Source organism: Lissotriton vulgaris, chromosome 2_1 (assembly GCF_964263255.1).
Source record: "Lissotriton vulgaris chromosome 2_1, aLisVul1.2, whole genome shotgun sequence".
Taxonomy (NCBI): domain Eukaryota; kingdom Metazoa; phylum Chordata; class Amphibia; order Caudata; family Salamandridae; genus Lissotriton; species Lissotriton vulgaris.
In genome coordinates, this window is record NC_141687.1 from 845,572,793 (window position 1) to 845,588,907 (window position 16,115).

The window sequence follows — 16,115 nt, forward strand, 5'->3', positions numbered from 1 at the left end:
CCTTTGAAAGTGTCTTTATGACGAGGGGGTTGCTACTGTAAGGCAGGTGACGCCGCTCGAGGCTCATCTTGCCGCACGGACTTATTGTCTCAGCCGTGCATCTCATTAGGCACGTCCCTTTGATGCCTGTATCTCGTGCTTCCCGGCACCCCCCCTTTTACACCCTTTCCGATCTCCCCACTGTCTCCGTCTTCCTCTGCACCTGCCTTCGTTCCTGTTTCGATCTACTTTATTGCTGACTGGAATTTGCTAATGGTGGGAAGATGGGTTTTTACAGTTGGGAACCGCCAAATGTTTCCGCACTTATGTTCCGGACCTTGTATGTTTCAAAGCGACCAAAGCGACCCCTCTGGGTGCTAGATGTGGGAACTGAGTTGTAAACCTTTGTGTTCAATGTTAGCGTATGGGTAAAAACTGTATAAAAGGAGCGATCCACAAAAGCAATTTGAAGCAGTCTCCCCAAGTTGCACGTGGTGTACTTGTCGTGACTTCTGTGTTCCCTGCAGTAAATAAACCTTGACTCTTTGACGCCGAAGGAAGTGTCCCGTGTCTCTGTGACTTGTACGCCGGAGCAGGTTACCCACGAAGGTTTCAGGTGTTGTGCCCTGGCACCGCTGGGTCCAAAAGAACCCAGTCCTTCAGTGGCCTCTGCCACGCTGCAGCATTTTAGCACTCTTTTGCCCCACCTTCTGAGGTGTTCAGTATGTGAGGCAGAGTCCTGACTTGGTTGAAGCAGGCTGTTAGCCCACTTTCTTGAAGAGCACTTTTGCTCCTTCTACTGGTTATTGCAAGAATTGCCATTTGACAGCGCCTCTGAAATTTAACCGCAGTGCCTGGACATCCTGGTATCTTGAGAACGTTGGTCAAAGAATCTCCAGTTACATCTCACTTTTGGCCTAGTATCCACACCCCTCAACCATTGCAAACACAGGAGAGTAATTTGAAGCAACTCACTCCATGGAGTATTCCAAAGGTGACAGCAGCACACTGGGGCTCCAGGGACCGACTCCGACAGCCATGAACTTTGAACTGCCAAGCCAGGACCCTTCGTAAACCTTTAACCAAATCCATCTCTAGAAACTGGAGTAAATACTTTAGTTCCCTCAGAGCACAATACTAACCCAATAATCAACAAATTTACAATAATTAATAATTACTGGATTAACTACTAAGTTTAGGCTACAGAGTGTGTGCTCACCGCCATAAAGAGGTTCAATACTTCATATGGGGTAGGAGTCGCTTTATAAATACAACTACAATGCAATACAAAAATGAAGAAACCATAAAATTAAACCAGTTTGTTGGCTTGATTCATCACTAATTATATTTTTGGCAAAGCCTTCATTTTATTTTGCAGTATTCTAATCATATTTTCCACAGTTTATTGAAGTAAAAGGTGAGTGCCTTCAGAATTCAACTTCTTCTACCATCTAGACTTGGAAATCTGACTCAATTTAGTTCTTCGGGGTTTGTGATTTCTGTTCATTTTGGCGATGTCATTTAGGTGTAGACACCATCAGTTAATGAGGTACAGCACAGCTGCACCATGGCCTGGCTAAATCAGCAACACTGGATGTGGGCCAGTAGGAAAAACTTCCAAATACACAGCAATGATTTCTTCTAGTGATTCTAGTGATTTGAAGTTATGAAAAGGAAGCGTATCATTTCAATGTTTGGGCGAACAATTAATAAAAACATTTTTATTTTTCTGCGCAGGATTATTGCTGTAAATGGGAATGAATGGTCTAGACTCCCAGGATGCTTTTATACACCGAGTGTGATCTGGTGTGTGTGGTCCCAGACTAGGTACATTTTGTCGAACAAATTAGACATAAACAGTGATCTAAGGATTAACGATTTCTCAGAAGGATTGGCCATATTTTGGAAGCATCATCTGGAGTATTAATTACCCCACTTGTTGGCCAATGAGTACTTCTGATGAAGGTGGTGCTGGACCTATGGTCAACTGGATAAAACAAATGGAGTGCTTCTGTCACAATAGACATCATCTCACATTCTTGAAGGTCTTAGACCTTGTTAGTCTCATAGGTCTGCTGGGATCCATTCAGCCGAGGATGGGGAGGGGATGATCTCTTGTCGGTGGAAGACTCCACGATGGTAAACATTGTGTCTGGTTACTTCTTCTTCTTCTTGCCTTTCTTTCCTTTCTTCCCTCCTTTCTTGCCTTTTTTACTTCCACTGTCCTTCTCCTTCTTCTTGCCTTTTCCTTGCTCCGTGCCCTCCTCTTGTTCCCTTAGCGCTTTGGCTCGCTTTTTGCCAAGGGGAGTCTTTGCATACCATGCCTGCAACGACAACAGCACAACACCTTACACTGATTAACATGGTACGGGCAAGGCCCCGTTTGGTATTACAAGATAACACGCCCTGAGTATTACAAGATAACACGCACTGAAAAGATCAGAGAGATGGGGTAAGGCAAAGATTCTGAGAAACAGGCGATGAGACTGGATAAGGAGGAGGTGGGTGGTTTTCACCTCTCAGTGACTGACATTTGGGCAGGACGAGGAGTCAGAGGTGGGCAAGCCCTCTCCATTGAACGATAAACACTGTCAAATAAGGAGACTTACTCTCACATATAAAAGATATGGGTGGGGTGTTGGGCACAGAGTGGGGAGAGGATTTGGTGCAGGGGCAGAGCTGCCGATTCAGGAGCTGATGATCCGGGTTCGCATCTCGGTGTTGGCTCAACATCCTCTGATTCTGGGCAAATCACCTAATCCCCCCTGCCCATGGGCAGCGCCTGGATACCCTCATAGGTGATAAGCCGGGCTATATAAATCTACAAAGTTACAAATTACATGCTTTCACCTCTCCTTCACAGGCATTGGAGGAAGATGAGGAGGAAGGCCATCATCTCCAGTGAAAACAGCAAAAGAATCAGAGTGTGATATGCCTTCACCTCCAGTTCACTAGTGGAGGTTGAGAGTGATAGGCCTTCCTCTCCTATGACCAGCACTGGGAGGGATGAGATGGAAGGGACGCCCATTTAGGGACTGGAGAGGATGAGGAGGGGAGGCAACGCTTCACCTCTAGTAAATTGCTGCGAGAACATGAAGAGAGGGTCATGCTTCCAGATAACCTACCATTGGGGGAATATTCGGTCGAGGATGGACAGAGATAGAAAGAGTGGGCCAGAGACAGAGGCAAGCACTGGGGGAGTATGAGGAGTGGGGTATTGCATCATGCACTGAAGGACCGTGAGGACAATGAAGTGCCTTCAGCATACTGTATTAGGTGGGTAGATACAAAGAAAGAGAGAGGGGTGAAAGAGAGAGAGCAATGGAGAGAGAGAATGAGAGAGGGGGAGAGAGATAGAGCGAGGGAGAGAGAGCTAGAGAGAGAGATAGAGAGAGCTAGAGAGAGAGATAGAGAGAGAGAAAGAGAGGGAGAGAGAATGAGAGAGGGGGAGAGAGGGAGAGAGAGAGAGAGGGAGAGAGAGCTAGAGAGAGAGATAGAGAGTGAAAGGAAGAGAGGGATGGAGAGAGAGAGAGAGAGAGAGAGAGAGAGAGAATGGGAGAGAGAGAGAGAGAGAGAGAGAGAGAGAGAGAGAGAGAGAGAGAGAGAGAGAGAGAGAGAGAGAGAGAGAGATATTCAACACACAGAGAGGCCGTCATCTCCAGCTGCTGGGATTGGGCAGAGTGAAGAGGAGGGGGACACTTCTGCAGCCAGAGTACAGGCCCCAGGACTGGAATAGGGGGGATTTGGAGGCCTTTACTTCTAGTTGAACATACTGAGAGGATGCAGAGGCCAGAGAAAGGCTTCACCTCCAGTGAGAGCAATTCTTAGGACGAAGAGGAGGGAGCCAGCTCTTAATTTCCATTGACAGGGCACGTGCAGATGAAGAGGATGGAAATAATAGACATTCAGTGTTAGTGACATATACTGGGAAAAGCTTCTATTGACTGACAGTGACAGAGGGTGAGGAATAGCAGGGCAGACTTGAGCTGAGTTCCAGGCAGCCCCATGCCCCGACCACCACCCATCCCTCACCTTAAACGCCTCCTCCTCCTCCTGATACACGGGCTCCTGCCTGGCCAGGTAGGGGATGAACTCACTGGCCGTCAGGGGCCTCTTGACGAGGTGTCGGATGCGGCGCTCACTGAGGACATTCTGGGCAGCCTGCACCATGTGTCCCGGTGTGAAGCCATCCGTGATCTTTGCCAGGCAGCTGAGGTTCAGGGCGCTGCTGACGGAGCCCCCATGCTGCAGGATGAGGTGTTTCCACAGCACTGCCATCCGCAGAGGAAGAGAGAGGAATGAAGAGGAAAAGCAAGTGAGCATTCACGGATCACTGCCACCAGTCAGGTAATAAATATGGAAGTATTTATTTGTATTTAAGTTAAAAGCAAATTAAAATTGTGTAATTCTCCGGCAGTCGTTTTCCACTTAATTATGGATTTGATGCACTTGCCACATATTCCACCACTTGATGCATCATTTTCAGATTACTAAACACTGGTTTCTGGCAGATGTGGAGCAACTCAGTGGCAGACACTATTAATCATCCATCTTTCAACCGTTGTTTGGTGTATTCATGTATAAAACAGATACTAATGAGGTTACACTTTTGCCCAGGCATTATTAATGTTCCCAACTGATGCACTGGGGAAAGGCTTTTGTCAGCAGCATGCAAAAACTCCTTACATATTTATAGAAATGTAAGTATGACAGAAAAGATAGTTACTTATTTGTCATGAAAATGATTCGTTTCATTAATCATACAAATTCATGTTACTCTTTATACACTGCTTTTAAAGAAAACAGCAGCTATTTAAGGAGAACACCCAGAGTACATAGAAATCAAAAGATGTACATTGATAGATATGGATATAGTCATATAGATAGATATATCTTTCCCCGGTTCCTTTCAAAATCCACACGGAACGAGACACACACACACACACACACACACACATACACACACATATATATATATATATATATATATATATATATATATATATATATATATATATATATATATATATATATATATATATATATATATATATATACATATGAAGAAAAGAAGTTGCCTCCAAGATGCAGCCACACTACGGTGAGTACAGTCCTTTATTTGTGAAATACAGGGAAATCAGCACCACTCACCTGGGAGCCACTGTTGCTTTCTGGGACACTGAGTCTTGAGACTTTCTCTGACCAGCTGAACTGAGATAATTGAAGCTTAGGGGCGGAGCTGACATCTGCACCTATCGTAGTGCGGTTGGACTCATTCTAAACTGCAGCAACGTGGGGCTCTTCAAACATTTATTGCAGGCGCTGACGAAGGCCACACCGGCCGAAATGCATTTGCCTTTGAACTGTTATTAAAATGGAGCTGCCTTTCACCCCCGCTGAGGTTTCTGCTTCTTTTCATTTGAAAGGAGATCTGTTGTTTCATATATATATATATATATATTGGACGGGTTGGATTGCCCTCCCGCCCCTGCTTACTTCCAAATCCGGATTGTCGACTGAAGAGGTCACGGGGACCCGAGGCAGCACCATCAATTGTGGGGTCCCTGAACGTTCTTGCAGAGTGCCCAACCCCCAGCTATTCTCTCGGATTCCACCGAGAACGACCCTGAGCACCACTCACCTGGGAGCCACTGTTGCTTTCTGGGACACCGTAGTGTGGCTGCATCTTGGAGGCAACTTCTTTTCTTTGTATAATAAGGCGTTCCCCGCCCGATGGACCCCCACTGCTTACAAGGCGGGCCTGCAGCAACAGGGAATGTAGTCGCTGTGGGGACGGTGAGTCCGCTTTGTGGATGCAGTACGGACAGGGTGTTGGCCTGGACAGCTTCAGCGCAGCCCACTGAGGTAATCATTTTGAACTTTTTGGGGCGAGGCATATAACCCACTGGGGGTATTATTTATCATGCACCACAACTACCAGCATTCCTTGTGCAGATGCCCACAGAGGCGGGATATTTAAATTTGCGCAGGTGGTGTGTGTTATGCCTTTCCCCCTTTGCCAGTGAACAAGAGCGATGTTGCGCTCGAAACGCGTTTGGCCTGAAATGGATGCAAAGGAGCAGATGGTCTGATTTCCCTGTAGTTCACAAATAAAGGACTGTACTCACGGTAGTGTGGCTGCATCTTGGAGGCAACTTCTTTTCTTTATATATATATATATATCACTTTAATTGGACACCGACAGCATTTGTTTGAAATGAAGTTTACATGGTGTTAAACATTGCAACTAAAAATGAAATGTCTACATGTTTTTGGTAACTAAATGTAAATATTGTAATAATACCTCCTTCTGCTCGATTTCTGTATCTATCAAATTGTGGTTTGGAAAACAGACTATCTAGGTCAGCCATATGTAGTGTGTCCTCGGTTTTTAATTTTTTAATCACATGGTGTTGCAAATGAGAAAAAATCACCAATTGAATTTGTGCAATGTACCCTTTAAAAGGGATGTTCTTTCATTTACCTGACAATCTGTGACCAAGGGCGGACGCCCGAAACGCGTCAGATTTGGTGAACTTTCCTTACCAATAAACTTGCCGAATGAAGATTGGGACTCGCGTGGTTTTTCCTATTTGTTACCTGCTTGGTAGTTTTGTGGTGAGAGACTACTGTTATATATATGTGTGTGTGTATACACACACATGAGTTATAGTTCCTTTAGGTTATCGGTATATAAACATATATAAACTACATTGTTAAAATATGACCAATAATTACAATGAAATATATATTTTCTTTATTTACACAGTGGAATATTTAATAAAACTGATTGTGATAAAAAAAATGTATTATAGTTTCATTTAAATACAAAATTACCAACATGTCTTGGAGACTTTTTTTGCATAGTGCAGCCACCACAAGGAGGTTCTGCACTCCGGCTGAGGAGCATAGAGATCCAGCTAGGAGTGATTTACAAAATATATGGTAAGTTCTCCTGGGGGCATTCACTCCCTGCAGCACCCACAATATTTAAAAAATATTCGGTGGTACCCCTGTGCCGTCTAGGAGCACACCAAGCTAAAATAAATATTTAAAAAAACCCTTGCAGGATATTATGGGGTCCTCTTTGTAAGGAGCAGTGAATAATAAAATAATGTATTTTTACAATATCTTGGGTGTCTCGGTGCCCATCCGGACACCTGTGTTTTTATAATTATTGGGGAGGGAGGTATGCGTCCACCACCCTGAGCCTGTACAGTCTTCAGAGACCCCGTCCCCAAGGGCTGCAATATTTTTTGCGAGGAGGGGGGCACATGGCTGCATCCCTGTGCCTTTACTGGCCCCAGGAACCCCTATCCCCTGGGACTGTTTTACTTTTTGGGGGGAGTGGGGATGCAGCTCTCCTCCCCGAGTGTTTACAGACCCTGTTGACCCTAACCTTTGGGGCTGTATTATTTTTAAAGGGGAGGGGTGCATGGCCCCCATCCCTGAGCCCTTTCCAACCGGTGAAACCCATCCTCCAGTGCCTAATATAGGTGCCCTGGGACCTCCTGAGGCCAAGAAAAAGTGCCATTGGAGGCTGTAGAGGGAAGCCCCAGAGCCCAGGTGGCCCCTGCTGGATCCCTGCATGCACCAATCCTGGGTACAGAAGGAGCCAGCATTGCTCCCACCTGTGGGACCAGGTATTTTTCCATGCTCCGTCAGGTAGGAGCAATCTCAGTTACCCTGCACACAAGACAGTGCCACCCTCCCCCTTCATTAACACAACGGGCTCCAGCGGAAGTGGTACCCGGGGACAAAAGTGGCTCGAGGATGGGGCCCCATGTATGTCCACCTCCCCAGTTAATGATATACTGTGACTGTCAAACCTGGTCCATACCAGGGTCATTAAAAGTTAAATAATATGGCAGATCCCATTTTATTTATTTATTTGCCATGACCCTCTGGGAATACCACAGGCTCAGGGCAAACCCCCCCAATTTTAATTACATTTTGGCCTCAGGGTGAACCACTGGTACTCCTCAGAAGGGCTGCGAGAGCAGGGTATCCCTACCCTGCACCATATATTACTTTTTTAAATGAATTTTTATTGCACAGGCCTAAGTTCCCGGAGTCCTGGAATGGTTGCTGCAACATTCACTTTCATGTTGTGGGCAGCTATGAGGGTGCTCGTTCCCACAGGCACTCTTGTGAGAGCCCATCAAACCCAAGTATACTAATATATTTCATCCTTAATTTCTCAAAAACTACTGAATGAATGTACACCAAATCACAAAAAGCACACTTTTTGGACCAAGACCTAGCTTCCTGTCAAATTTGGTATAATTTGGTTTAAGAGTTTTTGCAGTCTCAAAATCCAAAAAAGTCTATGGAAAATACATGGGGAGTTTGTGTATTGGGACTCCGCTTTTTCTTCGCCCGCTTGACGGATCATCCTGTAACACTTCAAGAAAGAGCTAAGCAAAATAAAACACTTTTTTGGGAAGTTTTGTGAAGATAAGTCAAACGATACCAAAGTTAAAACTAAAAAAGGAAGTTTCTATGGAAATGCAGACCTCACTATAACTACCCATTGGAGACCAATATAAGTTTTTATGGGTTTGTGTGTTTGAGGTGTGTGTGTGTGTGCATGCATGCCCATCTATGCCTTTGGACTGTCTGTGTGGGCGTTGTGCATGTTGGTCTGTTTGTAGGTGTGTGTTTGTCATTAGTGCATGGCGGTGTGTATTGGTGATTTGTGTAGGTGCTTATGTGTGTGCCTGTTTGTGTGTGTGCGTGTGTGTGTATGTGAGTATGACTGCACATGTCTTTCTTTGGTTGCCTGTTGGGGGTTTGCTCTGTGTGTATGAGGCAGGCAGGAATGGTGCAAGTATTTTGAGTGCTGAGTGAAAAATAGTAGTATGCTGTTGGAGAGCCTTTATCACCTAATAAACAAACTTTTGAAAGTGATATGTTACAAAAAGCTTGAACTATTGAGCAAATAAAACAAATGATTGTTTTCTGAAAACATATTGCATTTATGATATAGGGAATTCATATGTGATATTTCATTGGAGGTCTAAGATGTTCATTTGTTCTTCTTGTGTTGCAATGAAAGCACACCATTGGGTCAGAATGATACACCATAAAACCAACTGAATACGGTGAGAGAGGAATATTCCTCCGGGCAGGGACAAAGTCAACTCTGTGTATTATTTTTTTTAAAGGTATTGGTAGCAATCACTATTAGATAACTGTGCTCTCAAGCCACCTATAAAAAGAATTATCAGGCTTTTTTCTAGTATTGTGGTGCCACCTGGTGGTGGCATCCTAATACAGCAGCCGACCGATTTCTGGAAGCTCAAGCCTTAGGGGTTGTGTGTGTGTGAATCAATCTGTCTGCGTGTACCTGTGTGAAGCAGAGGCGGAACTAGAGCCGAATTTCGGGGGGGGGGGGGGAGCTAAGAATTTTTTTTGGGGGGGCTGAACCTTTAATCAGGAGGCAAAGTGGAGCTGCAGGGGCTCTTAGAAGGGGGTGAAACAACTGCAAGGCCTCATTAACATTCAAATGGTCTTTTAAAGACCTGTGAAACGTTCAGGTGCGGCTCTGTGTGTGCCCGGGATCTGTCTCATCCCGGGCTGCCACACACGACGGGGGGGGGGGGGGGGGCTGAAGCCCGGTGAGCCTAATGGGTGTTGCGCGCCTGGTGTGAAGTTATGTGTATTTATGTAGGGGCATATGCAGCGGCGTCTCCTCTGCTAAGCCAGAGGAGCGCAGCCACACTGCTCTTTGAGCAATGGAAAAAGACAAAGTAAAATGATAATAACACAATGTTATTATCATTTTATTTTTCCGAGGCAGTTTTATGGGGCGGGCTGGTCAGTCGTCACAGCCAGCATGGTGAGGAGCAGTTGGGGCACTTAAGAGTGCATGACGGTTTGGTTGGCCGTCTTGGGCCGGCCAAACAGTCATGCGCACTTAGCATGTTCTCCACCAGGCTGTAATGCACAGCCTGGGCGAAGAACATGCACAGGCAGCGCCGAACTGGGAAACATCCTTTACAATGCAACTTTTACCACGCAGTGCTTTTACATCGCAACTTTTACAACGCAAACCATTACAACGCAATGCGCTGGGGGGGTGCTCTAGGATAGGGAATAGATTTAATTTACTATCCAACACCTTCCCTACTATCCACGGGGACTGGAGTTCGAATAGTAAATTAAACTATTCACTATCCAGCACCCGTCAACACTATGCGTTGTAAAGGCATGCGTTGTAAAAGTTGCGATGTAAAAGCATGCGCTGTAAAAGCATGCGTTGTAATGTCATACATCCCGCCGAACTACGACGCTCAGACCAAACATGACACTGCTGTCATGCTGGTAACAGTAGCGTCGTGATTGGCTTGGGAAGCCTGTGTGCTTCTGGTCCGGGAGGAACAGAAGAGGAAGGAGGAGAGGTGGCGGCCGGCAGTCAGGTAAGTGAATTTTTTTATTTGTCTTTCCCCCTCCCACCCCTGCCCCATCCATACTACTGTGTGGCAGCCGCCACTGGGCATATGTATTTGCAAGGAGATGAATCTTTGTGAATTTTCAGCACGCGCCTCATGTTGCATAGACCCACCATTGCCTCCACTAGTATTCTCCTGTCCATTAGCAAGAGATAGATTATCATACTCCAGGTGTGGCCTCCAGAAGCAGATTATCCTTGGATATGGCCCTTGTTAAATGCTTACTGCTAAAACCTGGTGCTAGTATTGGCACCTGAAGAAACACTGGTAGCGTATGGACGAGTGAGATGGAGATTGGCGGACCGTATGAATGTCTGTGAGCTAGTGTTTGTGGATCTATGTGTATGAATATGTCCGGATGTGAATGGGGCTCTATTGGAGTGGGTCTGACTGTGTGGGCATTTGTGTAGGTGCATAATGTAGTTTGTATTTGGGGTCGGTCTGTGTGTATAGGTCAGCCTGTTAATCTGTGAGACTGCGGGTCTGGGTGCATGTGGTGGTATTTGTTTAGTGTGGATCTGTGCCAGTGAGACAGTTTGTGTGGGTCTGTTTTCCAGAATTGATCTCTTTGTTGGGTGAACCCATGTATGTGTATGGGTCTGATCGTCAGTGTGGGTGGGTATGTGTTTACGAGGGTTTCTGCATTAATGTGTGAGTCTGCAGGTTTGGGGGTGAACGTAGTCGCTTCTCACCTTAGAATGTGTACAGAAAATCTGGAAAAAGAAATGTCAAGCTCCCTTTTGGGTTTACTCTTCATTTCTGGCACTACAATGAAAAATTGAGTAGAGAGGAAATGGATAACCACTTACTATTTAGCTCGTCACTTAGGCCCAGATTTACGAAGCACTTACATTGCTCCTATGCCACACATGGCAGCGCAATACAGCGGAATGGCTTGAGTGAGATTTGCTAAGCCAAGTAAAGCCACCTTGTGTGGCTTTGCGTGCCTTAGTATATCTGGAGTAACGCAAGGAAGCACAAGTCGCTGCTTTGTGTTACTCAGCCCTTGGAAGGTGTTCCCAAGCATCCACCCATGTTTTTTGTGCATTCCCAGATTTACTAACGCTAGTACACCTGGAAATGAGTCCAAATGCTGTTTTTTCCCAGGTGAAGCGTAACGAGGAGTAATATGTTGTTTTCCCCTGGTTTTACCTCTTTCTACATGTGTTGCATTCTGTAGCACACACCGCTAGAGGAAAAAGGTTCACAGGATTGTTTTCGTGCACGGAGGTGTCCCTTTCTGCACAGAAACAATCCTGCTTGTAACGCAGGCACCGTTGCACCATGGCACAAAATGCCTGCCTTAGAGCTAGACTGTCCTCAGTGGGCTAGCCCAAGGAGAGACCATGAATGCACCATATCTTAGAAGATATTGTGCATTCCGGCTTGCTGCCCGTAACGCGACACATCACAGCAAGTTGCCTTGCTGTGTTGCCTTGCTGTGTTGCCTTGCTGTGTTGCCTGACTTGTTGGTAAATCTGCCCCTTAGCTATTTTATTGCAGTTCCCTTCTGTATAATTCTTTATTTGTTTTCAATTGATTGGATTGAAAGTAATGAAAATTGATTTTTTTTCTTTTCCCTGCCTATGTGACAGTCTAGGAGGATAGAGCAGGTATCTTTTGTCCAGGTAACCATTCAGAGGCTTATGAGGAGTGTGCAGTTGCTGCCTATGCTGCATTAACAATGTGGAAGTGTATTTAATCTTTCATTTCCTTTGCGCAGGCTACATACAGTAGTGACTGCCAATACCAAGTAGTTTGGTGTCATTGAACACTTGACATGCAAGCAACCACAAACCACTGAGGCATGAGAGGCAACCACACTGTAGCTAGATCAATAGATTGCCTGCAGACCTAGACTGAAAAGTTTGATATGAAACATTGTCAACCCCTGTAGCAAACGTCTAAGCTGTGGAGGTCTCATATATGTGATTCTTAAGCCATTTTATCCCAGCACGTGGAAGCCTCCACTTACCTAACCGCGAAGCGTAGTCTGGCCGGGGGATTAGGATCACCTTCTTGTAGATCTTGCAGAAGGACTTGATGTCGGCATCGAAGGGGCGCTCAGTGGTTCCCACTATCAGGACCCGGTCCTCGGCTTTCAAGGATTTCAGGATCTTGGGGAGGTTCTTCTTCAGTCGCTTTGGATCCAGCTTTAGGAGAAATAAAGAAGATGCACGAAGAAGCCGATAAATGGTCAGAGGACAGGTGTGAGTAAAGAGAATCTTTTACATTATTGCCTTTGTATGGCATATTTTGGTAATAATAACACTATTCATTGATGTACAGAAAGAACATCGAAGATACATATTTTAAAGTAGTTATATAATTGTAGTATAATGAAGTATCATATCAATTCTATTCACTATTTTGATCATAGTTTGTTCTATCAGAGGTCGCCATCGTTCAATGTGAGAAGGATTCAAGCTCTGTATGCCACACGGGCTCTCATTACCAGTTGTGGTATCCCATCCAGGGCCATTACAGGTAACCCTGTGTCTCCACACCCGAAAAATCTCGAACCAGAGACAGCAGCCTGGTTTCACTGGATGAAGAACCTCTCCCCGTGAAACCACTGCAAGTAAAGGGGAAGGGCTGACGGGTGGGCACACAGGCAGAACCCTACCTAACCCCTGCAGCACCCCAGGGGAACAGACAAGGCTCCTGCTGGCCTGCCTCACCACTGCCCTTGTCCGCCCTGTCACACCGCCCATCTGCTCCCCACCTCAATGCCTCTGTCCCTCCCCACTAACATCTTGAGCCTGCTCTGAGCAGGTGCAAACTGTCAGCGGATTTGTTATTGGAATCAGGGACAGCATATGGAAAAGCACTTGGTATTACCTAGTGGGACAGTGTGGTTATTTCCCATTCTGGGGACAAAAGCTGTAATTGCCAGTTTTTGGTGTGTGATACCTGCTGGAATCATAGATCCGGCCTCTGGTATTCTCACATTAAGGTGAGGTCTTTCCAGTGTTGTATAGATTTGTAGTGTTCAGAGATGTACTCTGAAGTTTTGACATTGTCAATAACGCATTAGGTATGAGTGGTTCTAAGGAGATCTTATCTGCTGGTGTTGTTGAGAAAAGGAACAGGTTAGAGTGGTGTTTAGAAGAGTCTCTACACATGTACGGGGTGGTCACTATGCAACGAAGGGAGTGGTCAGGGAATGCTCTCTGCAGTTGTGCTGTGGTTAGAAGAAGTCCTCTGCAGATGTGGGGGATAGCCAAGCCAAGCACTCTTATGGTGCAGGAATGGTCAGCAGCTGCTCTCTGCAAGGGTGGTTGGGCAATCTTATCTGTATGTGGTATGGTTGGTGACCAGGTGCCCTCTCCTGCTCTGAGGGATGGCCAGAAGATGCCTGCTGATTGTTTGGGGGTGATCAGCAGATGAGTGCTGTGGTTGTAGCAGCAGTCTTTAAATGTACAGGAGAGGGACAGTATGGAGCAGACCTCTGCGGGCGTGAGGGATGGTAAGATACTGTCATCAGATTGTGTGGGGGTGATCAAGAGATGGATGCTGCAGGCGCGGGGCGTTTTCAGAGCAAGACCTTTTCAGACACAAAGGGTGATCACTAGATGCTCTCTGGAAGTGTGGGGTATCAGGTGTCTTCGAGTGGAGTCGCGTGTAGTTGAGTTATGCTGGTCAGCAATACCTTAATGAGGTACGAGTGATGGACAGAAGATATGTTCAGCTAGATTCATCTCATGAAGATGGCACTGCAGTTATACCTAAAAGGAGATCCTGACTGGTAAATGTAAACCACTCTGCAGACGTGAAGTGAGCCACTGTTACTGTTCAGCACCACATGTGAGAAAAAATAAGAGATTTTAGGAAAGCTCCTCACCGCCTTCTCCTGTTTGGGCACTTTCTTGTAGAAGGTCTTTTCGGCATCTCCAATCCACACCACGGATGGCTGCAGCTGTCGGGCGACCTGTAACAGACACAAACAATGGCCATGTGAGGTTTAGAGAGGCATGCTTTGGATATCAGGGAGTTCTGTGATGAGGTATCTTCTTACATGCGATCTACTATACACAAACCGCAAGGGTTCAAGGGGAGTCAGTCCCCCCTCAGGCACCACCATTGGCAGAGCTGTATTCTGGATCAAGAGATCGGGAAACCAGCTATCAAGGGGTTATCTACCATCCTAAGGACATCTAGTGACAGAATCACCTTAACTACTGAAGAGGCTACAGGCTTCATAAACACTACTGGACCATGAGCCCGACCTCTGCATAGCAACAATGCAGGATGCATGCAGTGTTGACCTATGCTCTGCAACGCTGGTGGACCATGAGGCGGACCACTGCATAGAGACAATGTGGGATGCATGCTGTGTTGGCCTGTGCTCAACAACGCTGGTGGACCATGAGGCTGACCTCTGCATAGAGACAATGTGGGATGCATGCTGTGTTGGTCTGTACTCTGCAACGCTGGTGGACCATGAGGCTGACCTCTGCATAGAGACAATGCGGGATGCATGCAGTGCTGGCCTGTGCTCAGCAACGCTGGTGGACCATGAGGCTGACCTCTGCATAGAGACATTGCGGGATGCATGCTGTGTTGGTCTGTGCTCTGCAACACTGGTGGAACCTTGCCTGGTTGCCCCCCTCTCCACCACGTGATACACATGCAGGACTCGCCTCATCTGAACACAATGGGATTCGTGCAGACATTACATCTATCTAAGCGATATGTGACGTGAACAGGAATGGCTGCTCTTCCTAGCAATGTGAGCACATGCAAAGCGGATCACTGTACTCTCCAACACTGCTTTACACCTGATTGGGGAGTGAGTGTTGCACGTTTAAAGTGCATACCAAAGATTTAAATGCATAAGGGAGCGCATCATAGTTTTTGAAGTGAGAGTAGTTCAAACATGAAGGTCTCTCATTAATCAGAAAATATGATTGTATTCTTTCCTTCGTTTTCCTTCTCACATGCAGAGAGCCTACATTGGGGAATCTTCTTTTACCACTTCTGACTAGGGAGCTTCAAGAAGAGGCTGCTTTTCAGATCTTAAAACAAAATGTGAATTTTTTTTCGAACATCAATAAGCCAATCAGAGAAGAATTATGTGTGTCAGGCAGACTCCGAGACAATGTAGAGATGCACTTGCCTCTGAGACAAGATTTTGGGGCAGATTTACAAGCCCCTTGTGTCACTTCTGCACTGCTGATGTGTCACTTTTATGACGCAGCGGTGGCGTAAAAGTTGCGGCCTATTTACAATGTGACACATCTAGGGAGATGCGTCACGTTGTAAAGCCCTGTGTCACATTATACCTGTGCCAGGTATAATGTATGCAGGGTAGGCATTCCCATGCAAAAAGCCACGAAGATTTAACTGCGTCACTCTACGCCTTCACTGGGTCAAAATCCCTACGCCTGCTCAGAAGACCAGGCATAAGGATATACGCAGGGCATTTTACATGGGACCTACCTATGTTTTCTGGTGCTTTGCTGGAGTTGCATTACTTTTTGTGATAAACTCCAACAATGCGTCACTTTTCCTCCAACAGATGCGTCAGAATTTATGACGCATCTGTAATTCCTTGTGCCATGGTGCACTGTATTGTAAATACAGTGAATCCATGGTGGCGCAAGGACATTTGGAGGTGGCGCAAGGAAACTGACGCATCTATGCATATGCGTCAGTTCCTTGTAAATCTGCCCCATTGTG

General features: G+C 46.0%; 1 protein-coding gene across 1 annotated transcript in view; it reads right to left on the minus strand.

Moving 5' to 3' along the window:
* Window positions 1–1,697: 1,697 nt before the first annotated feature.
* DRC11 (dynein regulatory complex subunit 11) overlaps window positions 1,698–16,115 on the minus strand; it is a 931,905-nt gene continuing 917,487 nt past the window's right edge. Inside the window, exons 16-19 of the mRNA XM_086956298.1 lie at window positions 14,278–14,364; window positions 12,409–12,586; window positions 4,012–4,250; window positions 1,698–2,303 (exon numbers count right to left, since the gene is read on the minus strand). Coding sequence (XP_086812424.1) covers window positions 2,136–2,303; window positions 4,012–4,250; window positions 12,409–12,586; window positions 14,278–14,364 — 672 coding nt within the window. The 3' untranslated portion in view covers window positions 1,698–2,135. The remainder of the gene's footprint in view (window positions 2,304–4,011; window positions 4,251–12,408; window positions 12,587–14,277; window positions 14,365–16,115) is intronic.